The following is a 21,955-nucleotide window of genomic DNA, read 5'->3' as shown; positions in this document are numbered from 1 at the left end:
CTAGCGAAACAGCGAAATATGGAGACAAATCAGAAATCAGGAACAGGTTGGTCGCATCAGTTTTCTGGATGCCCCATCCAGGTGGTACCCTCCCAAAAATCCGCGGCATCAACCTTAATAGGGCCGTTATGATTTATAGAGTCTTTGGTTTCTTGTTTTTGTTTTTAGCCCGAAATTTGTTTGAGCCCATTCGAGCCCATTCGATGAAGCTTGTAGCTATATGCAAAAAAAAAAAAGTTGAAGGGTCATCTTAGAATCCGTAGTGCGCAGTGATGTGCACGTCATACGGTGACTTATTCGAAAATTTGACGTTACGTCGTACGTTACGTCAATTTTCCTTGTTTTTGAAGTTTACGGTGACTTCTACGTAGCCTAAGTGAAAAAAATACTGACTTTTTACGTATACTTTTAACGTGTAAAAAAGTCCAGTTATGATTTATTACCGTAAAAGTCAAGAAACAATTTTAAAAATTTGGCAACATTTGCTTTGCGAAAATTCGTCTGCCATTTTAAATTTATTAAATTTTAATTCTTCTAAAAATAGCCCTCCATGTTTAATTTTCATTCTTATTTTTTCCAAATGCAATCTGTGTATATTATGGGCAATAGCAATAAATAATGTAATGATGTATATGTGACGTAACGTCATACGTTTGAAGTATGAAAAAATTTACGTTACGTTGACGTTTTTTTTGTGACTTATTACGTAGCACATTTAAAATACGTATGACTTCTACGTTTTTTTGGTACGTCAACAAATCCCGTTGACGTGCACATCACTGGTAGTGCGGAAGGATTCCGCCCGCTTTTTTCATAGACAAAGACAAACAAAGTGGAGCGAAAGAACAATGAGACAGAAAGGAAGAAAGCAAAACAAATGATCGTCATTTTTACCGCAATTTTAGTAAATCACATTGAAACCAAAATCACATCAAACAAAGCTTTTTCTTTGTAACTTTGCATCTATTTACTTTAATCGACTTTAATCAAGTAGAAGTATTTTACTTTTGTGTAGTTTGATTATTTCATGCGCTTAAAATAACACTCAAAACACACTATAATTATATTCAATCAACAATTTGTGTAAATTACCATTTCCCATCTAGATGATTTGGCATTGGGCTTTCTGCATGTTGTAGGACATGATTGAATTTTAATTTGCATGTCGTTTATTCAGAATTCGACGCAAATAATTTTTTTTTCATACAATCCCAAAACGTTCCACCAAAAGAGAAGTTAATAACCATAATAAAATTATGTCAAAGAAGCTAGATCAAATTAGAAATGTACGGTGGATAGCATGTAATATAATACATAAGATAAGAAAACCAGGAAATAAAAGAGCCCGTAAAAATGTGAGTGGACCAGAATTTCTCGTGTTCGAAAACTGGGAATTATCAGCACGGCTTTTAGACACTCATAGAACTGTGTGGTCAGGTCTTATGATTTATTTTCGTAAGGTGTTAAGATGGTGTTTAGCTTGTCATGTAGGTGTCAATCCATTTCCTGAAAAATGCCACACTCGCGTAAACGCCAGCAAAGTTTGGTTTTGCACAGCCTTATTCAAGCATGGTAAATGATTAAAAACAAAGGTAATTATATGTTTCTGCTAAGGCAGGGTAATTAATATTTGTGCACGCATAGCGCATTAGAGGACTTAAACAAATATGAAAGTAATCAAACATTCTATTGTTTATAGCTTACCATTTCCAAAGCTGGTGATGCCGACTTGGGTCCATGCAGTAGAACCAGCTTTGGCTTGGACGACGATTGGAGTTCCGCTGTCACCCTAAAAATGAAAATAATTCACTTTCTTTAAAACTGTTAATTTAATACAGAGGATAGGTATATACAAAATATCACTTTCGTAAATGTCTGGTTTTGCAAGTTTGAATTATATATAGACGTGAATTTACTTGGCATGTGTCTTTTCCGGGGGCACTTGCACAGAGTTGTTGATTTGTTATTTTACCGTTATATTGCGCATTGCAATCTGCGTTAGGAATAATTTGGGCGGTAGCTTGCTGAAGTACATCGGGTCGAGATCCACCTATAAAGGGTTTTAAAAGAATGGATATGATACGGTACCGATATAATTAAAGCACTGGAGAATTTAAGAAAAAAAAATGACGAAGAATCTTGAATTTATGCTCCAAACTTGATGAAGTCGCGCTCCATTTTGTATACTTTGAAAATCAAATGATTGGTCATTACGAAATTCAAGATCTCCCCATCCCATAATGACCGCATCTTTGTCGGCGAATTGATCGGCGGTGGAACTGGCTGGTGGCAAGCAAACGGGCGAAATGTCTTTGGAGTAATTGATGGGCGGGTCAATCGTCAAGACGGCAACGTCATTTTGCTATAGCACCGAACAAAAATGAAATGATAGCAATGCAAAACAAAAGTATTGATGATGGATTGAAGGAAAGTATTCGATGGTGATTGAACATGAATTTATAAAACTATACAATTCCGATTATTAACTTCTTCCCAAGTATAGGCTATGACAGACGGCAATACTGAATACTCACACGTGTCTTGGAATTATAATCTTTGTGGTAGACAACGCGACCAACCCTCCTCGTCTGCTGAGCGTCGTTTGCTGTTTGGTTGTGCATGCCAAGACCCACAATCATTGTCGAAATGTCGAACGCTGACATTCTAAAAGAATCGCCACCAGCAATGAATTAAAATCATTCAACCAAATAGATTGGACCTGTATCAAAATGAATTGTCTCACTTATCCACGCAATGGGCCGCTGTCAGGATTCTCGTCGTGGAAATGATGGATCCTCCGCAAAACACAGTACTCTTTCCGGATATCCTCAGACCCACCTAGGGTATATGAATTCAACAATAAACAATCCATAATTCGTCGCTGCGTCGTAATATGTTACATTTTCATCAACTTATTACGATAAACGGCCAAGAATTCGGGATAGCTTCGGATCCACCGACGATAGCAGCAACTGGAAGAGAACGTTGAGGTGGTGAAGCGGGTCCGACACCACAGGAACCTTCAACGACGACAGCATCGTTCGTTCGATAAATGTGACCGCTGCTGACTGGGCAGATGGAGAACAGTAGAAGATGAATGGCAGCAAAGGAGTAAACTGCTAAATGCGGGAGTTGGGCCATTCTCATCTTCACGCAGCTTTTATCTATACAATCGCTTCATAAATTAATCAACAAATCAACTGCGTAAGCCATGAATTTGAATTAGCTAGGGCATTAATGGATATTTACCTCGTGATCCTGAACGAAGTGCAAATTATACCTCAAAGGAGCCTATAGTTTTTCTCGTCCCTCAGCTCTCGAGTCTTCTCGAAATCTGTAAGTTGTCTCCTCTTGTCGCACTCTTTTTATTGCGGGATTGCGGACGTTGCTGTTTGAAATCATATCACACCTAAAATACGAAAGACAACTCCAAGGTGGCACGGACAAAAAAAAAATTACAAAAGTTACGACGCACTAAACAGAAGTTGCAGCAAATAAACATGGTCTGCCCCGCCGATCACATTGATTATGCACAGGACACACAGGACCCTTTGTCTTGTGAAAAGCATTGTGTTTTGAAATATTTAACAGGGTTCAACTTAGAAGAAAATCTTGCCTTTCTTTTGAAAGAAAGATTAAATTCATACACTTCGTGTGGCAAGTGTGTGTCTGGTGTGTGGCAAGTGCAGGGTTGGGCAAGTGACCAAGTGTCTGTGTGTCACAAAAGTGTCTGCTTGTGTCACAATTGTCTGTCTTGTGTGTGTGTGCAGTCTGCAGTCTGCACTCTGCAGTAGTTGTGTGATAGTAAGTTATTTTGTGTTTGTATTTTAAAAACTATGAGAAAATACAAGTCAGCAAGTCATTTTTGTTAAGCTTAAATCTATTGTAACAGGTGTCTAATTGGCAATCAATTATTGGTGGAAAATAGAGCAAAAAAGTAGCTGAAAAAGTAGCTGGTGGTGATTCAAACTTTTTTTGCTGACGTTAACTACAACATAAAGGTTTTACAAGTAAGTCTGTGCTTTTCCATATTGAACAGTATAAGTCACTGTGTCTATGTGAACGCTTTCAGCCAAGCATTCCTGGCCTCATAGAATCCTCAGTCTTCTCATCTTTGCCCTTCGATTTACACTTTGTTTGTTTGTACATTGGAGAAGCTAAACACTTTCAGCAGACATTTTAAATTTTCCCCACCCTATTCGATGGCTTATTGGCCAACGAATTGATCGATTGCACTGGAAGGGGGCAACGGATAGCGAACAGCAGGTACAATGGCCTTCTTCAAAGGCGATAGTTTAACTTTAAAATTTTCCGAAACATGGGACTAACAAAGCTGGCAACGTCAACAAGAACAATGTCGAAAGTTTTCGCGACGAAAAATTTTCAGACACAGTGAATTCAACTTTCAAACAAGTTTTCAGGTTTTCCGTGACCATTTCGAGTTCAAACCAAAATCATAGAAATTTTCTTTACGTACTACTGATGCGAATAAATCGCGGGGAAAAGAATCTATCCGGCAGACAAATTTAATACTACATTAAAAATTGTCTTGATTTTGATTAGGTAATTGTTGGTAATTGTTCGTCGTCCATACACTTTCTGTTGAAACTCCAGAATAATTCCATTAAATCGTCAGGTTAACCGGGAAATTTGAAGGTTATTTAGGACTCGTATGACCTTCTCAGTTGCTACTGCTAGCTGTTGTCGTGGCTCACCATATGTGTGCAAAGCGAAGAGGAAAAAGTTGATTTGATTTAGATGTATATTTCCAATCCTTGTTAGGCGTGCACAACACTGGGGATAGGAGTTCAAACATAACAATCAACATTCCCTAATATTCAAACATGATCTGTACCAGTTATTCTCTGTAAAACGTTTGAAACGGAAACTGTTTTATGTGAAATTATGGACAAATTAAGTCGAATATAGGGGGGAAACTATGCGTTTGTTGAAAAAAAAAGTTATGATTATAGTCAAGTTGATTGAATATTAAAACCTTATTCAATTTTCAAAATTGAAACTGGTTGACTCGAATGTTTGATTCTCAAAAAATGAATTTCCATTTTTAAATTCTAAACTGTCTAAAGTTCATATTGTTAGGTTTCAACAAATCGTCGAATTTTGGAAAGCCACCGCTAGTCTTGAAAAATTCCTCACTGGATCCTTTGTAGCTGTCTGGATAGCTCGGCTTCTCGTTGTAAGACGTGGGATATTCCGGCTCGGCCGGTGGAGAATAAGGAGCTTCGCCGTATGCCGGAGCAGGTGAGTACTCCTGTGGCTTGTAAGAAGGAATTTCGCTATAAGTAGGAGGAGAATATGAAGGAGCTTCGTAAGCTGGAGGGCTGTATTCTTCTGGTTGGTATGCTGCTGGAGCCTCTGGGTAATAGGGAGGAGAGTACGACGGAGCTTCGTAACTCGGGACGTATGGAGGAGAGTAAGGAGCTTCAGTATAAGCGGGAGGGCTGTATGAAGGTGGGTTGTAAGAAGGTGGGCTGTAAGATGGTGGGCTGTATGAAGGTGGGCTGTATGAAGGTGGGCTGTATTCAGAGGGACTGTATTCAGAAGGACTGTAAGAAGGAGGGCTATAGGATGGAGAGTTGTATTCTGGACTGTAAGTCTGTTGATTGTAGGATGGCTCTGGTTTGCTGTACGCTGGAGCTTTGTAATTTCCCTTGGGGGCTCCGTACTGGGCTTTGGGGTGATGTGGCTTGGGAGCACCGTACTGGGGTTTGGGGGTGACGTGATGCGCTTTAGGAGCTCCGTATTGAGGTTTAGGTGTTGCGTAGCTATGCTTCTGCTTCTTGTTTTTGTTCAGCCCGAAAATTCTGCCCTCCTGATCCGGTTTGACGTTAGAACGCGCCTCCGTCATGTTCCCGGAACCGGAATTCGACCTCTGTTCAACTGTTTTCCCCTTGGTCTCCGCTGCAAACCCGACAACCGCGAGCGCTAGCAGAGACAGCAGGATGAAGGCAAAGATCTGTAAAGAGCGTAAATTACTCTTAGGACTTCATCAATTTTTAAAATCTGAATTATTAGTTACCGGCTGACAAATGGATACAATTTCGAAACATTCGCATTCAAAAGAAACAATTGAAAAAAAATTACCTTTGATGTTTTCATGGCGATTGCAAGAGTTGGTATCCTAGTAGTAGAAGAAGCTACGTTGAAGTGAAGCTCGAGAACGTCACTGATGCCAATTTGAGGAAAATGAATCCAATTTATACTAGAGCTAGTAGTTGTATAAGCTCCGCCTAACTATAAGCAGCATAAGCCGCGATCGTGCGCCCATCTTCACCAGCCCTTGCTGTGTGTCTTGTTTTGCTTTCCCGCAGGAGATCAGATGTTATGCGTGGTTTGAGCTACTAACCCGGCCTCTCTGCTGTCGCGTTTCATTTTCTCTGCGCTGCGGCTTTTCTTCACCGAACAAAAATTGCGGGTCTAGACGTTGATCGATCTTTGAATTGGCGAAAATGAACCGCAGATATGCACGGAAATGTGTGAAGGTATTCGGAGCATCTCCGATTCGAATAGAGTAATTCGTTCCGCTAAGAAAACTCAATTGCCATTAGAGAAAGTGCTGGCATTTCCTTATTCGTGTAGGCGTCGTATAGGCTTTCATTACTATGCCTTATAGCCTTATGTCTGACTAATTTTTTTTGGGGGAAATTAATCTGATTACCTTAATGTGATTTTAGGCTTCTTATTACACCGCATATCTTCCCTGGAACTATACACACCCGGCCGGCATATGAAACCGAGGGAATTGCGGTTGCAATGGAAACGCTGATTCTCCGCAGTCGACAGTTTGCTTGAATCTATACCTGAATAAGTATAGCTTATATAATAAGTTAACTACGTTAACTAGCTGTTACGTTCAGCGTTGTCAATCACTATGTTAAATTATGTTGACAATTTTCACAGCGGTAAAAGGCGGTAAAAGACTACGGTTAACAAGCTGAAAGTAGTGGAACACGAAAGAAAAGCGGTTTCAGCCATAAGGGGTTTAAATGAATCACCTTGAATTCAGAAAGGTGCACAAAATAATACACGCCCTTCCGGATTGTTGATTTAAAAAACAAAACAAAAACAGCTGTGACTGAAATGTAACGACTTAGTAAACAGCAAAAACAAACACGAAGGAAACTGCCGTTATCAGTTGCAAATATTTCCTCTTGCTTTTTTCTTTCCTGGGTGAATTATTATGTCAGTTATATTCTATTTTTGAATTTAGGTCTTCACAATATGGAACAGCTTGCGGGCGAATGCAGTCACAAATAACACGACGAAAGGAGAATAACCGGTGAGTTATGAAACTTTCTATACATTGGTCTAACACAACGGCGGTTACGTTGTTTCGGTCATAATTATCTGTTAACCTGTTAAGATGATTTTAATTTTTGTTTTCTAATACTGTCTAGACGGTACTTCAATAATTGCTGTAAAATCTTCCTTGTCATTCCAAGGGCTTTCAGAACGCAAAAGAATTAAGGGCAAATATCCCATGATCACTTTGACGTGGAAAACATTTCATGGAATTTGTGCTTGCGATAAACGTCTTCAAGTTGCGAAACATGGCGCAAGAAAAATTAATTAAAGGGTTGAAAATTAATTAAAATTATCTTTTTCTAAAAAATTTCCTTGTTTTGATATTTAATTTTAATTTTGGGTTAGTGACCTTTCAGTCCTTCAAATACCCATTTGCGACGAAAGGTGGGCGTTGTAAGAACAAAAATATCTTCCGGCTAGACGACATTTTGCTGTAAATCACCCCACAGGTTCATTAAAGTTAATCAAAGTTAATTTACTTTAAAGTAATGATTTAATTTCGTCTGTGATTCCACCTTCAGGGCATCAGTCAAAGTCTTGTGCTTTGCGACACGAACCAACCCAAATTATTTGCGAGTTATTAGTTGGAAACCATCCGCTAATTTTAGCAACCCTTCGTTTACCAGCGTCGACGTGCTCATTTATCTCACCCGTGTTTAGTGGGAGTAAAGGAACTGCTCCACAGACCACAGTTGAAGGTTCCACGCCATAGATCAGGATCTGGAGAAAACCATTCCTTCGACAATTCAGCCGCCAACACGCCGGACTACGAGCTACAAGGATTGGCTTTGTGCGCACCAAATTGTGTGGTCCTTCACGACAAATGCACCATCGACCCATATGCTCCAATGCTGGCGTTTTGGGGTTATTGCCTTCGCTAGCCGGTCGGACAGTTGGTAAGTCAAGTCGTCCAAACTTCCTTTTGATGTAAATTATAAACGGCAGTTATGCCAGACAGCCATTTCGCTGAGGTCGGTGGTTAGTATAGAACCGTAAATGACCATCACCGCCAAACATGTTGCATTGCGTCATCGTTTGACATCTGTCGACATCTTCCGTCGCACATGTTATTTGAGACTAACTTTCATTCCGAATTCGGTTGGCATCAATTTCCACGAGCAATTAAAACCGGGTCACTGCTCTTTTCCGACGGAACGTGGTTTTTGCGGAATACTTTCGCCACAAGAAAAAATATCTTTTTTATTTTATTCCATTTTTTTTTGAAATTGTTTTGGGTTCTTCCTCGGCGTACTCTAAGACCCAATTGGTACGGCACATACCGTCACCAACTTCTGTGGAATTTTCTCCGCAATTGGTGACGCCTTAGAAGTTTTTATCAAATGTAATATTGGTCGCGGGAAAACAATTAATTCACTAGCGGGATTAGAGATTGATGGTGATGTTTCATCCCGTTAACTTCAGCCGGATGTAACTCTTATTCGGTTATTCTGGTGTAGTCTAGCGCTTCCTTTGAGCTTGCGGGGTTTAAATTTTTCTTGTTCCATTTCCTTCTTCATACCAAGTCAACCTGACGAGTAATTTAATACTAAGAGTCTTAATTTAAAACAATAACAGAACAAAATTTAAACTGAATTCTTAAATCGTTAAAAAGTCTTAGATCAAGCGTTTACTTCGAAGAGATAAAGAAAATGATAAAAGCAGATTTTGATTTCGATATATATTTCCAATGCACGCAAGGTGTGTTCAACACGGAAGAAATAACATAACAAATGAAGTCATCTTATATTTAACATTATTCATACTATCTGCGACTGTCGGAAGGGAAATATTTAATCTTTCAGTTTTTCGAAAATTGAAAGTGAATTGACTTAAATTAATAGAAATTGTAAATTGCATCATAATTTCAGCTCTTACAATTTAAACTGTTGAAAGTTAAAGTCGTTAGGTTTTAAAAAATCCCCAAATTCGGCAAAATTATAAACATTTTCATTGGGACCTTTGTTGCTTTCTGGGTAGTTTGGATCCTGGTTGTAAGGTGTAGGATGTTCAGGCACGGCCGGTGGAGAATAAGGAGCTTCTTCGTAGGCCGGAGGTGAATAATCCTGTGGTTTGTAGGCAGGAGCTTCGGTATAAGCAGGAGCTTCGTAGTTTGGTGACTGCGGTGGTGGATAAGGAGCCTCAGTGCTGTGAGCTGGTGGGCTGTATTCCTCTGGTTGTTGGTAAGCAGGAGCCTCTGGATAAGCTGGTGGAGAGTAAGCAGGAGCCTCTGGATAAGCTGGTGGAGAGTAAGCAGGAGCCTCTGGGTAAGCTGGTGGAGAGTATGCAGGAGCCTCTGGGTAAACGGAAGGCGCCGGAGCTTTGTAACTAGGGACGTATGAAGGAGAATAAGGAGCTTCAGTGTAAACGGGAGCTGGAGGGCTGTAAGAAGGTGGGCTGTAAGAAGGTGGGCTGTAAGAAGGTGGGCTGTAAGATGGTGGGCTGTAAGAAGGTGGGCTATAAGCCGGGGGGCTATAAGCAGGGGGGCTATAAGCAGGGGGACTGTAAGATGGTGGACTGTATTCAGATTGGCTATAATCAGGGGAGCTGTAGGAAGGCGGATTGTATGCAGGCGGACTATATGCAGGAGTAGTATAGGCGGGAGGGCTATAAGCTGGGGGGCTGTATGCAGGTGGGCTATAGGATGGAGGGCTGTATGCAGGTGGGCTATAGGACGGAGGGCTGTATTCTGATGGACTGTAAGCCTGTTGATTGTAGGATGGCTCTGGTTTGCTGTACGCTGGAGCTTTGTAATTTGGCTTAGGTGTTTCGTACTGGGCTTTTGGGGCTTCGTATTGTGCCTTTGGAGCGCCATACTGAGCCTTAGGAGCACCGTACTGGGCTTTGGGAGCACCGTATTGAGCTTTAGGAGCACCATACTGTGATTTTGGCGCTCCGTAGCTTTGTTTCTTCTTATGTTTGTCAGATTTCAAAAACCCGAAAATTCTGCTCTCCTGATCCTGTTGTCCACTACTGCGCACATATGTCAAGTTCCTCAAACCAGTATTCGACTGTTCAACTTTTTTTCCAGTTGTCTCAGCCGCTAAATTGCCATCGAATCCGACAACTGCAAGCGCCAGCAGTGACAGCAGGATAGAGGCGAAGATCTGCAAAGCGTAATCAAATTAAAATTATCAACTGAATGAATTCATTTCTCATTTCTGAAAATAATTTCCGCGATTGAAACTGAATGAATCAAAAATTTACCTTTGATGCTCCGTGTCTCATGTTGATTAGGATGTAAGTTTTCTTAATAGTCAATGTTATACTTAAAATGTAATGTTATACTTCGAAGAAGCTACACTGAAGTGAAGCTCGAGAACTTGAGACGAGAACACTGATGCAAATTTGAGAAGAATGACTCCAATTTATATCAGTAGATAAACTCCGCCTTCCTTGAAACAAGCCGTCGCCCATCTTCGAAAGCTCATCCTACGTTTTAGATTCGCGTGACGTTTGTCTGACTTTCCCACTTCGTGCATTGTGGCCAACACCAAAAGCTGCTTGATCCCGTTGCATGTCTCCAAAGTACCGGTGCAAAAGAACTTCAAAAAGTGCTTCACGATTTTGAGATCAAAATTCATATCGAATGTAACGAAAGATTTCTTCCGTGTTGCCCATCCTGGACATTTACAATTTAAAACGTTCAGGACAGGAATCGCATGCGTAAAGTATAACTATGTGAGGTTCCGTTAACCTTATACTTCGTTCCGAGAAATATTTCCACATCAGTCAAACTTGTTTTTGAATAGTGGTAGCCGTCCCATAATCTTGACTCCCATTTTAATTCTTTTAGCTCGTACGTTAGTAATAATTACCGATTGTACAACTGACGACTTTGACTTGGAAAACTATTTCGTGGAATTTATAAAAATGGAAATATTTCTCCGATTGGACTCACTAAAGGGAAGTACCTCTGAGTTTGGCTGTCGTTGTTTTTTTGTTTTTTTTGTGGCATCATTTGCCATGGAAAATAAAACCGGGTTGCTATTTGCCGACGGAACGCGGTTTTTTAATTAACACAGAATATACTTTAGCCCCAAGAAACGGCAGAATTTTTGACGAATATATAACCTGGGCCAAATTTTACTTGATTTAGGTTAAAATGACTTTTGGCAAATGTAATTTCTGCCGCAGGAATATTAACGTTAAACTCACAAACGGAACACGCGAGTGATTGCACTTTTCAGGACCATTGAAAGTTACTGTAAAATTGTACTGAATTGTTATTGGTCAGTATCCAATAAGGGCATAACATCAGAAACAGAAAAATCTCTTTTAAATTTTATTCATTTAGCAAAAACTTTGTGAGCAGTTTTAAATCAACCCTCAAAAACATTTTGTCTTATTGCCTTTGCATTTGCATTAATGCTCGAGTTCCGGAGAGCTCAATTTACTCAGAAATGGTTCCTTGAGGGTAGCACATATAGACGAAGTGGAACAAGGAAATTACGAAAACCAAGTTCTCGGAACACTTGGAATTCATAATGTTATTTATTTTATTTTTTTTATCTGCTCAGAAATGAGTTGTTCAATTGGGTATTTGCATATTAGCAATGAGTACGTCTTTTCAGTTTTAATTACAGTTTTAAATTAATTCGGGGAAAATTAAGGTTTGGGACAAACTCGAATGAAGTTTTATTTGTTGATTAACGATAATCACTCCACTTCAGACAAAAATGTACAGTCCTTCGGTTATTTCAGTCAATTACATCCTTGGTGGATTAATTCGAATTTTGCTTGCTCTATTTCATTCTTCAATTCTTCATGACAAGTCACCCTGATAAGTAATGAAGTCGTTAAAGTTTTGCTCAAGCGTTTGCTTTGTAGAGATAAAGAAAATGATAAAAGCAGATTTTGATTTCGATATATATTTCCAATGCACGCAAGGTGTGTTCAACACGGGAGAAATAACATAACAAATGAAGTCATCTGATATTTAACATTATTGATACTATCTTTTCAGCTCTAGACAATTTTGAAGCGTCAGCTGTTTTATGTAGACTTAAGTACGAATTATGTTGAATACGACGAGGGAACTGGATAATTTAAAAATTGTGCTTTTGATGATAAAGGAAAATGGTGAAATTAATTCAGATTTAATCTTTCAATTTTTCGAAAATTGAAAGTGAATTGACTTAAATGAGTAGAAATTATAACTCGCATTAGGATCTCACCTCTTAAACTTTAAACTGTTGAAAGTCAAAGGCGTTTGGTGTTAAAAATTCCTCGAATTTGGGGAAACTAAAAAAATCTTCATTGGGTCCTTTGTTACTTTCTGGGTAGTTTGGATCCTGGTTGTAAGGTGTAGGATATTGAGGCTCGGCCGGGGGAGAGTAAGGAGCTTCTTCGTAGGCCGGAGGTGAATAATCCTGTGGTTTGTAGGCAGGAGCTTCGGAATAAGCAGGAGCTTCGTAGTTTGGTGACTGCGGTGGTGGATAAGGAGCCTCAGTGCTGTGAGCTGGTGGGCTGTATTCCTCTGGTTGTTGGTAAGCAGGGGCCTCTGGGTAAGCTGGTGGAGAGTAAGCAGGAGCCTCTGGATAAGCTGGTGGAGAGTAAGCAGGAGCCTCTGGATAAGCTGGTGGAGAGTAAGCAGGAGCCTCTGGATAAGCTGGTGGAGAGTACGCAGGAGCCTCTGGGTAAACGGGAGGCGTCGGAGCTTTGTAACTGGGGATGTACGGAGGAGAGTAAGGAGCTTCAGTGTAAACGGGAGCTGGAGGGCTGTAAGAAGGTGGGCTGTAAGAAGGTGGGCTGTAAGATGGTGGGCTGTAAGAAGGTGGACTATAAGCAGGGGGGCTATAAGCAGGGGGGCTATAAGCAGGGGGGCTGTATGCAGGAGGGCTGTATGCAGGAGGGCTATAAGCAGGGGGGCTATAAGCTGGAGGGCTGTATGCAGGAGGGCTATAAGCAGGAGGGCTGTATTCTGATGGACTGTAAGCCTGTTGATTGTAGGATGGCTCTGGTTGACTATGCGCTGGAGCTTTGTAGTTTGGCTTGGGTGCTCCGTATTGGGCTTTTGGTGGTCCGTATTGGGGCTTAGGGGCGCCGTATTGAGCTTTAGGAGCGCCGTATTGAGCTTTAGGAGCACCATACTGTGATTTTGGCGCTCCGTAGCTTGGTTTCTTCTTATGTTTGTCAGATTTTAAAAACCCGAAAATTCTGCTCTCCTGTTCCTGTTGTCCGCTACTGCGCACATATGTCAAGTTCCTCAAACCAACATTCGACTTTTGTTCAACTTTTTTTCCAGTGGTCTCCGCCGCTAAATTGCCATCGAATCCGACAACTGCAAGCGCCAGCAGTGACAGCAGGATAGAGGCGAAGATCTGCAAAGCGTAATCAAATTAAAATGATCAACTGAATGAATTCATTTCTGATAATAATTTCCGCGATTGAAACTGAATGAATCAAAAATTTACCTTTGATGCTCCGTGTCTCATGTTGATTAGGATGTAAGTTTTCTTAATAGTAAATGTTATACTTGATTTCTTTCACGAAGAAGCTACACTGAAGTGAAGCTCGAGAACTTGAGATGAGAACACTGATGCAAATTTGAGAAGAATGACTCCAATTTATATCAGTAGATAAACTCCGCCTTCCTTGAAACAAGCCGTCGCCCATCTTCACAAAACACAAACTCATCCTTTGTTATTTGAGTCGCGGGTGACGTGTTTCTGACTTTCCCTGGAGCGATCGTATATTGTGTGGTTTATATTACTGGTTTGAGCTACTAACCTGGTCTGGCTGTTGTCTTAATGCATTACCGCTGATGGCTTTGAATCAGCCAAAAAATGGCGGGGCCTAGACGGTGATTGATCGCCAAATTGGCAACACAGTGACCGCAGGAAAGTGTGAAGAAATTCGGAAGATTCCACCAATCCAATTTACCAACAACAGCTCAATTCGGATGAAAATTCGTTCCACTGCAAAGCACAATCCCGAACTGAGAAAGTGGAATGTAGCGTATTCTGCGAGCATCAATTCCGTTGTCACGATTTCGGAAAAAACCCACACGGCACTCTCTTATTTATAACCAAAATAGAAATTCAACTACTAAAATATTATACTGGTAGCTTGATTATCGTATGCAATTAATATCCGACAATACGGAAGTTGACGATTCGGCACACATGAGAAACAGATTCCGTATAATACGATATACATGCTTATTAGTAATTGCTGTCTGAAATAGGTTATCGATAAACTCGACAGGTAAATCTCTGAATGACTGAATTTTCCAGGTTCATTGACCTTCTTTCCCAAGACCATTGCGGTTACAGTAATGAAGGAAGGAAGTAAAAATCGTTTGAAATTGCCGCGGAAGTAATTTGTTTATACAACATCACCACCTATGAATGAAGGTAGGAACCTGCTAGCAGACGAAAAGTTTTTTCACGTGTTCGCCACTATTTACACCCATCAGTTTTATTTAGCACGAATTTTTGGAGGGAAGTGAAGCAGAATCATGGTACTAAAGAAATTATATTTACAAACGCATGTTACTGCCTTGTGTACCGTTGAACCTCATTTTTTATTAGAAGGTGTGTATAAAATGAAGTAAAATTCCGTTCTATTTAACAATGTTGTTTATGAACTGCAGGTTGCGGAGGCTTTATAAACCTTTATGACTTCGACTCTAACGAGCTTTTGGAAAGCCTCGACATATTTCGAGGTGCCAGAATTCATGGTATTAGATATTCACATCAAAATAAAACAGTGATTGTTTTCGGTGGAAAGCTGTTTGCTCTGGTGTCATTCAACGATTCTGAAACTGCTCTACCGAGGTTAATTGCTACATAAAAATGTAAACTTAGCTGGTTGCTATAACATTTCGTCAGATTGAAACTTTTACAGAAATCCAATGAAGCTGACTGGATAAGGGATGCTAAATTTGTAAATAATGGGGATTATCTTGTCAAATTAACTTCTCACAACAAAGTTATTATCGAAAAAACATCTTCTGAAGCAGAAACTGTTGAAGTACAAGGAGATGAACAGTGCATATTGTAAGTAGTGATGAATGCTGTTTGTAGGTTCCTCATTATTAACTTTACGTTCTACTCAGATACTGTGGCAAAATTCTGGGTGAAGATCTTTCACAGTTGACCATTCTGGCAGGGACTGTATTTGGCAACATCCTTGTTTGGGCAGCCTCACCATCTCAACAGGATAAATGTCTCTTCCACAGATTAACTGGTCACAATGTAAATCTATAGCTCTTAATTTAGTTTACTGTAAAGTCGTGCTAATATTTTCATTGCTGTTGCTGTCTTTTGCAGGGTGTCATCTTCTCTATAAATTATGACGAAGTTTCGCGCACTATCATATCAACGTCAGATGATAGATCTGTTCGTTTTTGGAGTCTCCAATGCGAAGACGAAGTGCCAAACAAATTGAGCCTCTGGAGTTTATTTCAACGATCAAAAATTCATCCCAAACACGAACTTTATGGTCATGAAGCCCGTGTTTGGAACAGTGTCATAATCCGTCAAAATCAGTGTGATTCGGGACTGGTAGCCAGTTTGGGTGAAGACTCCCGTATTTGTTTGTGGGATTTGACGAGCGGCAAATTGGTATCCAAGTTTGATGCTCACCCTGGAACCAGTGTATGGGCTGCCGTGTGGGATTCACGACTTCAATTATTGGTTCGTTATTTTGACAGGCAAATACGAGTTTCGCTTAATGTATTCATGAATTTGTTTATCTCAGGTAACTGCTGGAGGAGAAGGTTCGACACGAATCTGGAACGCCAATCATTTACAGGAAACGAGCTGTCGTCAGCTCCAGCTCACCGAAGACGGCCAAGTTCCACGTTTAGTGATCGTTACATCCACGGGTTACTACCGCCACTTGGTGGCCAGTCAGCTGGGCATCATTTACGGATGGGATAGTCACGCCCAGATTTGGGTCTCCCTCTTTCAGGACGAGGGACTCGGCAACGGCAGCGTCTTGGATTCCGACGGTCGGACGATTATATTTGGAACGCGAACCGGAGCTGTGTTCGTGTTCGCTTCCGGCCCGTCGTCCTTGGAACTGCTGGCGACCCATCAGCTGGAAAAGACGAAAATTTATAGCCTGCATTTGGTCGCATCGCAGCAGCAAGAGTTTATGGCCTGTCTCGATAACGGTCGTCTGCTGCTTATGAATGTACTCGGCGGCAGCGAGTCACCACCCAGGGCCCAATTTATTCTCCCCGACGGCAAACAGCGATGGCCCAGCTGTGTTCTGGCCACCCAAAATCGATTCATGATGGGCGATCGTGAAGGAAGCTTTCATCTTTATTCGACCGAAAAAGAGGTTGGTTTTTCGGGGATTTTTACGACCTCCGACAAACAGTTACAAATCGAGAAATGATTTCTGATAATAATCAACATTTATTACTTTATTTTAGACTCCGCTTCAATCTTTTTCGCATATCCATGGCAAGAATGGCTTGACTGACATTCAGAGCGATCCGAACGGCCAACATCTTTATTACACCGGAGGAAGAGACGGTCGAATCGGTCTCTGGCGGTTAACCGACGACCAGAATCAACTGGAACTTTTGTCACTTACTAACACCAGTCTCGGTTGGATTGCCGGCTTGCGATGGATCGACAAGCAGTTAACATACCTGGCCTTTCAGAGCGTAAGTACCTACCTATCCATATGGAAATTTTGTTAAAAAACCTATAATCAATTCAAATTTGATGCAATATTTTGTATTGTGTCTATCCAAATTTATTCAGGATCGGTTCGTTGTGTGGTCGAGTGAGCAACAGCGGAGTCTCATGCAAGTGCCTTGCGGGGGAGGCCACCGATCATGGGACTTTGACGTGACGTCGTCTGATGTCACTTTCCTGTTCATCAAGGACAGACACATTTACGAGAATCGACGTCCATTGAGCGCCGTTTTCAACTCGTCGCTGCCTGGACGCTGCGGAGGGCACAGCAAATCGATTTGCCGTGGCAGGTTCGTCGGATTCCACGACGACTCGCCGCTCGTCTTGACTGGAAGTGAAGACACGACGATGAGACTGTCGCTATTTGATCGGCGTTCCGCCCAATCGCTGACCGTCATAACCAAACACGTTTCCAGCGTCCGAGCCCTGGCCGTCAAGGAACTGGCATGTAGGTCTGCAGGGACGTGGCTGTGTGTTTCAGCCGGCGGCAGAGCCCAGTTATCGGTCGGATTACTGACACTATCTGGCCAGGGCGATCAAGTGCACGTCATTCACCGTGACGTGCGTTCGCATTTCTTGCGCGGTTGGCTCCGCCGGGCGGCGACCAATAAGCCCTGGATTCACGGCAGCGATCAGCTGTCGCTCATCCCCGACCCTGAAACCCGCTACATGGACGTCGATGTGGTAGACCGTGGCGACAGCAATTTCCATATTATCGCCGCCTGCTCCGATAGCTTTATAAGGTTTGTCTCGTACATTTGTTGCGTGCATTGAAATTTTTCACTTTTTTTGTTTGTTGTTCCAAATGTTTAAAACAAAAAATTCTACTGTCACATTTTCATTTTTTTTTCCAGGATTTTTGATCTATCCCTGGAGGGTGGCCGGTTAGACTTATTTCACGAACTCAACTTCCACAATTGCTGCGTCTTGCTGGTCAAAGTGGTGGCCGATCCGGATGGCAATACCATCCTTTTCTCCGCCGGAACAGATGGCCGGCTGGCTGTGTGGGACGTAACAGTTGTGGAAGAAGATAAGGCCATGGATCCCTTGGGCAGCCTATCCATTCATCAATCGGGCATTAATAGTTTGGACTGCCAATGGATCGACCTTAATCGCATGCTGGTTCTGACTGGGGGCGACGATAACGCTCTGATCTGCACCAAAGTGGAAATCAGCTGCGAAAGGAATTTACTGCGATTAATCGATCAGCAAAAGCTGTTCCCCCACGCAGCCCAAATCTCCGGTAACTTATTGCCGATATTGTTTTTTGTTTTTTTTTTCACTTTGAATGTTGTTTGCTGATAACTTTTAAATTGGTTACAGGAGTAGCTCTGCTGGGTCACAACTTGTGTTTAAGCGTGTCACTGGACCAGCGTCTGATCCTCTGGAAGCGAGAGGACACTCGACTTATGTGGCAGTCGGCCGTTTGCTGCGACGTCTCCGACATTCAAGGGCTGCATGTGTCCGCGGGTGCCACTAAAACTTTGTCCAAAGTCCTGGTTTATGGTCAAGGTATTCAAGTCTTTGAAGTGGACGACGACTCGTTAAACATCGCCCACACGATTTAGACTATTCATCTGTCGACCCGTTCTAACCAACTAAGGTAAAAAAGAAAAAAAATACAACATATTATTTTCTTCTTTGCACGGCACCTTTTACATCACTCTTGTCTTGGTAGTTTTTACATTATTTTGTTGTGAAATTATTTTGACGACCAAATCGCGCTACCGTTGTGAGCCGGTGATTTCAGATTTCACCTGTTTGATGACGTCAGCTGACACGACGTGTCGAAACGCTGGAAAAGTGGACCGTTTGGGAAAGAGGGCCGCGTTTATTTCATTGCGTCATTGTGACAGGGAACTTTGGAGAGCAGCGGGGTGGAGGGGAGAATTGTGCACTGGGCGCGGAATGTGTTTCTTTTTATTTATTTTTTTTTTGTTTTTTTCCTCTTCTACTTTGGTCGTATTTTTTCTTTTGTCCAATTCCAAATATGGCGGAAATATTGAGAGGGGCGGGTCGCGATAACATCCATGACACGCCAGAGTGCTTGACAGGTTTTTTAGTGGCGCACTTGAGAGAAAGGCTAGTGCGCGATATAATATTGAATTCTATTTTTATTCAGACAACCATGGCGCACCCGATTTACATTTATTGAGCCTTTGGGGGTTGTGTACACATAGAGGCCCAAACTGTGTAAACACCAAACAAAAAAATTCATTAACATAATAATCCAATTAGATTTTGTGGCTTTTAACAAAAAATAGCACCTGGCATTCCTCTGGGGTGGGAAAGTGCGGGCGATTTATTTTTCGGGTTCCAGCCCGCGCTAAAGAGAACGAGGCTCACAAAATTCGAGATGATTCGATTTTTTTTCCGACGACCTCCACCACTTTGAATGAAAACTTAAATGCAGCGCGCAACAGGGCGACCTTACAAGGCAGCCTCCGTTTCCCACTTATGGCCATCTGTGACACACAGAGGGCTCGACCCTTGGGGGGCTTTGCTTTTAAAATATATTTTTCGTCATTGTGTTTGGTTGTAACCTGTTGTATATACCTTCATTTGGATTGATTTACATATTAGGGTCCCCAACGGTTCACATTTTCGCTTGAATTGCAGATTTGGCGGCAGGGAAATTCAATTTCTTCAAATTTCCAAATCCGCGTTTCCACCCAATTTACCTTAAATGGACGCGCGGGAGAGAAGCGCGCTTTTATTTAAATGAATCGCAATATTTTATTTTTAGTACTCTTCTTCTTCTATTCATGTTTTTTTTTTCTCCAAAATGACTCGAGGGTGAAAAGAAAAAGAAACGTTTGTGCGTGAATCGTTATCGGTGGTTGCCGATCTTGAAGCGCGCACACTCGGTGACATACTCCTAATACTTTGCAAACAAAAGGGATCCCCATATCGAAATGCAATTGCCCATAACCGGGTATCAAAGGGATACACACACACACACTCAGTCTATGTGTGTCTAAGAAACTTAACCAACGCCAGCCAGCGCCAGCTACATGACGTAAAAGGGAAAACGATCAGCGATTGAGACGATAAAAAAAAACTTTGGTAAATTTTTCTTCTTCTTCTTCTTCGCGGCAAACACAAAACACTTGCCATATTTAACCCGACTTTTTAAGCGGTCCTGCGGGTTTTTATTCCGGCGCTCAGCTGTCAAGGATTTTTTTTTGTTTTTCATTTGAATCTTATACATACCCGTTTTTGGGCCGATTTTTTGAAATTTTCTGTGTTCGAATTGTACACGCCCTTGATTCAACCTGACATCATCGGCCAAATGGTGGTGTGCTGTATCTACACTGTGCGGTGGTTCCCGATGAATTTGCCCTGTTGTTTTCATCTCTCGTCACGTCCCGCCTTTTAATTTGCCAGTTATTATTTTTCTTTTCTTTTTTTCCAGAGTAGAGAGATGATGATGGACTGGCGTCGAGTGGGTCAAGTCGTGATGATGGATATTTTTCCTTCTCGAAAGAGGGGGGAACACCGCCACACCTTAATACGTCACCGAATAGTCAGTGCAGCAGCAGCCCCCAGCAGCAGCTATCCATCAGTTTTAAAATTATAGATTGCGTTTTTATTTTGCTTTTTTTTTTGCATATTCATAGTTAGTAGTAGTTGTCGACAATTGTGAGGCGACCTTAATCCACCAGTTTGGGAACACCTGCTGACTTCTCGGGACCATATTCTTTTATTATTTTTTTTTTCACGGACATTACTACCGTTGGGCCTGAAAGAGATAGATGGACCTTTTTTTTTCTTCTTTTTTTTCTTTTTTTCAAAGGCGAAATTTACACACACCACACAAGGATAGATCTGCAATTCATATCAGCTGGCAAACACCGCCAAGCTTAAAAAGGGGCACGGTCAATTCAGTTTTTTTTTCTTTTCTTTTCTTTAGTCGAACGTTCCAGGTCATCTGAATACTCGTTGGAAGCGTCGAAGAAACAAAGAAACAAATCTCTATCAAAATTGTCTAGGACAGGAGAGCGAGCTACTGGTGGGGAAACCTTGGGAAACGGCTGTTGTTGTATGTCCCGATGACTCACTCTCACTATTTTTCTTAAGGATTTGTATTTTTTTTCTTGTCTTATTTATTTATATGGGCCAAAGGCAAACAAGAAAAAGAAAAGAAATGAGGTCGGGTTATTCCTTGACTGTCGAGGTCTCTCCCCATTTCTCCGTGTGTGTCAGTCTAATTGCAGTGTGTGTGTAACTCTTTTAACTGCCGGGCCAATTTTTCTTTTCCTTTTTTTTTTCTTTTAGGTGCGCAGGATCTCTTGCTGTGCCGTGTCTAAAAATGATGTGGCCCATCATCTTTGAGAGACTGTCTGGCACCACGAAGAAAAAAACGGACCCTATCATCTACAGACGTCACGAACTTGACCATCATAATAAAGTGGAGTCAATCTAGTCGATTGATTCGCTCCGCTCTGGAGATGGAAAATATGGCGAGTAATAAAAAAACATCTTTTTCAAAGTCGCTTTATTATTAGCAAAAGGGAAAGACAATGGCCGGCAGGTGCCATCGGACATTCTTCATTGCATTGTTCACGCTTTAATGACGGCCAGTCCCCGTTATGGACAAACAACTTAATGAACTCAGTCCCGTGTGTTTCACAACGAAATTGAGCCTAAGTTCACATCTCCCAATTTATTATTCACCACTGACTTTTGGCTTTAGTGTGTCTAGAAGACGCCCGGTGGATTTTTTTAAGATGTTCAATAATAAAAAAGCCCCCCAACACTATCCAACGCAGCCCTCGTGAGTGGAATTTAAGTTTTCCCATTTTCCAGGGATCACGTGATCTCTCTCCTCCAAGATCGAAAGAGTCGAAGGCCGTATATATACAAATTTCTCTCTCTCTCTCTCTACTCATTCCCTCCCTCTTTTCTTTCTTTTTTAGATATTGAGAGCTGTGTGTATATGCCCCATGCTGAGAGAGAAGGAGAGAGACTTG

General features: G+C 41.5%; 5 protein-coding genes, 1 long non-coding RNA gene and 1 pseudogene across 17 annotated transcripts in view; 3 read left to right on the top strand and 4 right to left on the bottom strand.

The window, feature by feature from the left end:
* Positions 1-21,955, bottom strand: part of LOC124336054 — a 570,649-nt pseudogene that overhangs the window by 88,517 nt on the left and 460,177 nt on the right.
* The window catches only part of LOC124336181, a 455,543-nt gene that overhangs the window by 309,731 nt on the left and 123,857 nt on the right, over positions 1-21,955 (bottom strand). The gene's annotated exons all lie outside the window — the stretch shown is intronic.
* Positions 1-21,955, top strand: part of LOC124336700 — a 580,524-nt gene that overhangs the window by 532,138 nt on the left and 26,431 nt on the right. The window lies entirely within an intron of this gene.
* Positions 591-21,829, top strand: LOC124336623. The gene is made up of 4 exons (XR_006917134.1): positions 591-782; positions 14,697-14,706; positions 21,567-21,571; positions 21,818-21,829. It is a non-coding gene; the product is annotated as an uncharacterized LOC124336623 (long non-coding RNA).
* LOC124336375 (chymotrypsinogen A-like) lies at positions 1,156-3,344 on the bottom strand. Its single transcript, XM_046790152.1, has 8 exons — positions 3,251-3,344; positions 2,920-3,166; positions 2,744-2,838; positions 2,535-2,664; positions 2,215-2,362; positions 1,917-2,050; positions 1,705-1,789; positions 1,156-1,558 (listed from the first exon to the last, which is right to left on the bottom strand). The coding sequence occupies exons 2-8, from the start codon at positions 3,145-3,147 to the stop codon at positions 1,476-1,478; spliced, it is 903 nt and encodes a 300-aa protein (XP_046646108.1). The 5' UTR covers positions 3,148-3,166; positions 3,251-3,344; the 3' UTR covers positions 1,156-1,475.
* LOC124336046 (WD repeat-containing protein 6-like) lies at positions 7,685-20,946 on the top strand. 6 transcript variants are annotated; one of them, XM_046789645.1, is made up of 14 exons: positions 7,685-7,775; positions 7,848-8,222; positions 14,562-14,681; positions 14,744-14,861; positions 14,921-15,104; positions 15,159-15,326; positions 15,386-15,524; positions 15,600-15,965; positions 16,030-16,617; positions 16,712-16,948; positions 17,049-17,725; positions 17,837-18,225; positions 18,306-18,585; positions 20,896-20,946. In XM_046789645.1, the coding sequence occupies exons 4-13, from the start codon at positions 14,786-14,788 to the stop codon at positions 18,548-18,550; spliced, it is 3,069 nt and encodes a 1,022-aa protein (XP_046645601.1). In that variant the 5' UTR covers positions 7,685-7,775; positions 7,848-8,222; positions 14,562-14,681; positions 14,744-14,785; the 3' UTR covers positions 18,551-18,585; positions 20,896-20,946. The 6 variants fall into 6 exon arrangements, with proteins under 6 accessions (XP_046645601.1, XP_046645600.1, XP_046645599.1 ...); XM_046789644.1 differs by having other exon boundaries at positions 20,398-20,946; XM_046789643.1 differs by having other exon boundaries at positions 18,661-20,946.
* Positions 8,990-13,878, bottom strand: LOC124336251 (repetitive proline-rich cell wall protein-like). Of its 7 annotated transcripts, none has more exons than XM_046789980.1 (3): positions 13,740-13,878; positions 12,813-13,646; positions 8,990-9,605 (listed from the first exon to the last, which is right to left on the bottom strand). In XM_046789980.1, the coding sequence occupies exons 1-3, from the start codon at positions 13,758-13,760 to the stop codon at positions 9,198-9,200; spliced, it is 1,263 nt and encodes a 420-aa protein (XP_046645936.1). In that variant the 5' UTR covers positions 13,761-13,878; the 3' UTR covers positions 8,990-9,197. The 7 variants fall into 7 exon arrangements, with proteins under 7 accessions (XP_046645936.1, XP_046645939.1, XP_046645941.1 ...); XM_046789983.1 differs by having other exon boundaries at positions 8,990-9,617; positions 12,858-13,646; XM_046789985.1 differs by lacking the exons at positions 12,813-13,646; positions 13,740-13,878 and adding an exon at positions 10,531-10,674 and having other exon boundaries at positions 8,990-9,518; positions 9,552-10,430.

Source organism: Daphnia pulicaria, chromosome 4, assembly GCF_021234035.1.
Source record: "Daphnia pulicaria isolate SC F1-1A chromosome 4, SC_F0-13Bv2, whole genome shotgun sequence".
Taxonomy (NCBI): domain Eukaryota; kingdom Metazoa; phylum Arthropoda; class Branchiopoda; order Diplostraca; family Daphniidae; genus Daphnia; species Daphnia pulicaria.
This window is presented reverse-complemented; position numbering and strand designations above follow the sequence as displayed.

What these genes read in the sequence shown, in the direction of transcription:
- LOC124336046 (XM_046789641.1), top strand. Translation starts at nt 14,786, where the DNA reads ATGGTACTAAAGAAATTATATTTACAAACGCATGTTACTGCCTTGTGT. An exon ending in ATTCACGACTTCAATTATTG is followed by an intron (nt 15,966 to 16,029) that starts GTTCGTTATTTT and finishes TGTTTATCTCAG; the next exon opens with GTAACTGCTGGAGGAGAAGG. An exon ending in CATACCTGGCCTTTCAGAGC is followed by an intron (nt 16,949 to 17,048) that starts GTAAGTACCTAC and finishes AAATTTATTCAG; the next exon opens with GATCGGTTCGTTGTGTGGTC.
- LOC124336375 (XM_046790152.1), bottom strand. Translation starts at nt 3,147, where the DNA reads ATGAGAATGGCCCAACTCCCGCATTTAGCAGTTTACTCCTTTGCTGCC. An exon ending in ATTATAATTCCAAGACACGT is followed by an intron (nt 2,363 to 2,534) that starts GTGAGTATTCAG and finishes TCGGTGCTATAG; the next exon opens with CAAAATGACGTTGCCGTCTT. An exon ending in CCGGAAAAGACACATGCCAA is followed by an intron (nt 1,790 to 1,916) that starts GTAAATTCACGT and finishes TTTCATTTTTAG; the next exon opens with GGTGACAGCGGAACTCCAAT.
- LOC124336251 (XM_046789980.1), bottom strand. Translation starts at nt 13,760, where the DNA reads ATGAGACACGGAGCATCAAAG. An exon ending in TGAGACACGGAGCATCAAAG is followed by an intron (nt 13,647 to 13,739) that starts GTAAATTTTTGA and finishes TACGCTTTGCAG; the next exon opens with ATCTTCGCCTCTATCCTGCT. An exon ending in ACCCAGAGGCCCCTGCTTAC is followed by an intron (nt 9,606 to 12,812) that starts CAACAACCAGAG and finishes GCTCCTGCATAC; the next exon opens with TCTCCACCAGCTTACCCAGA.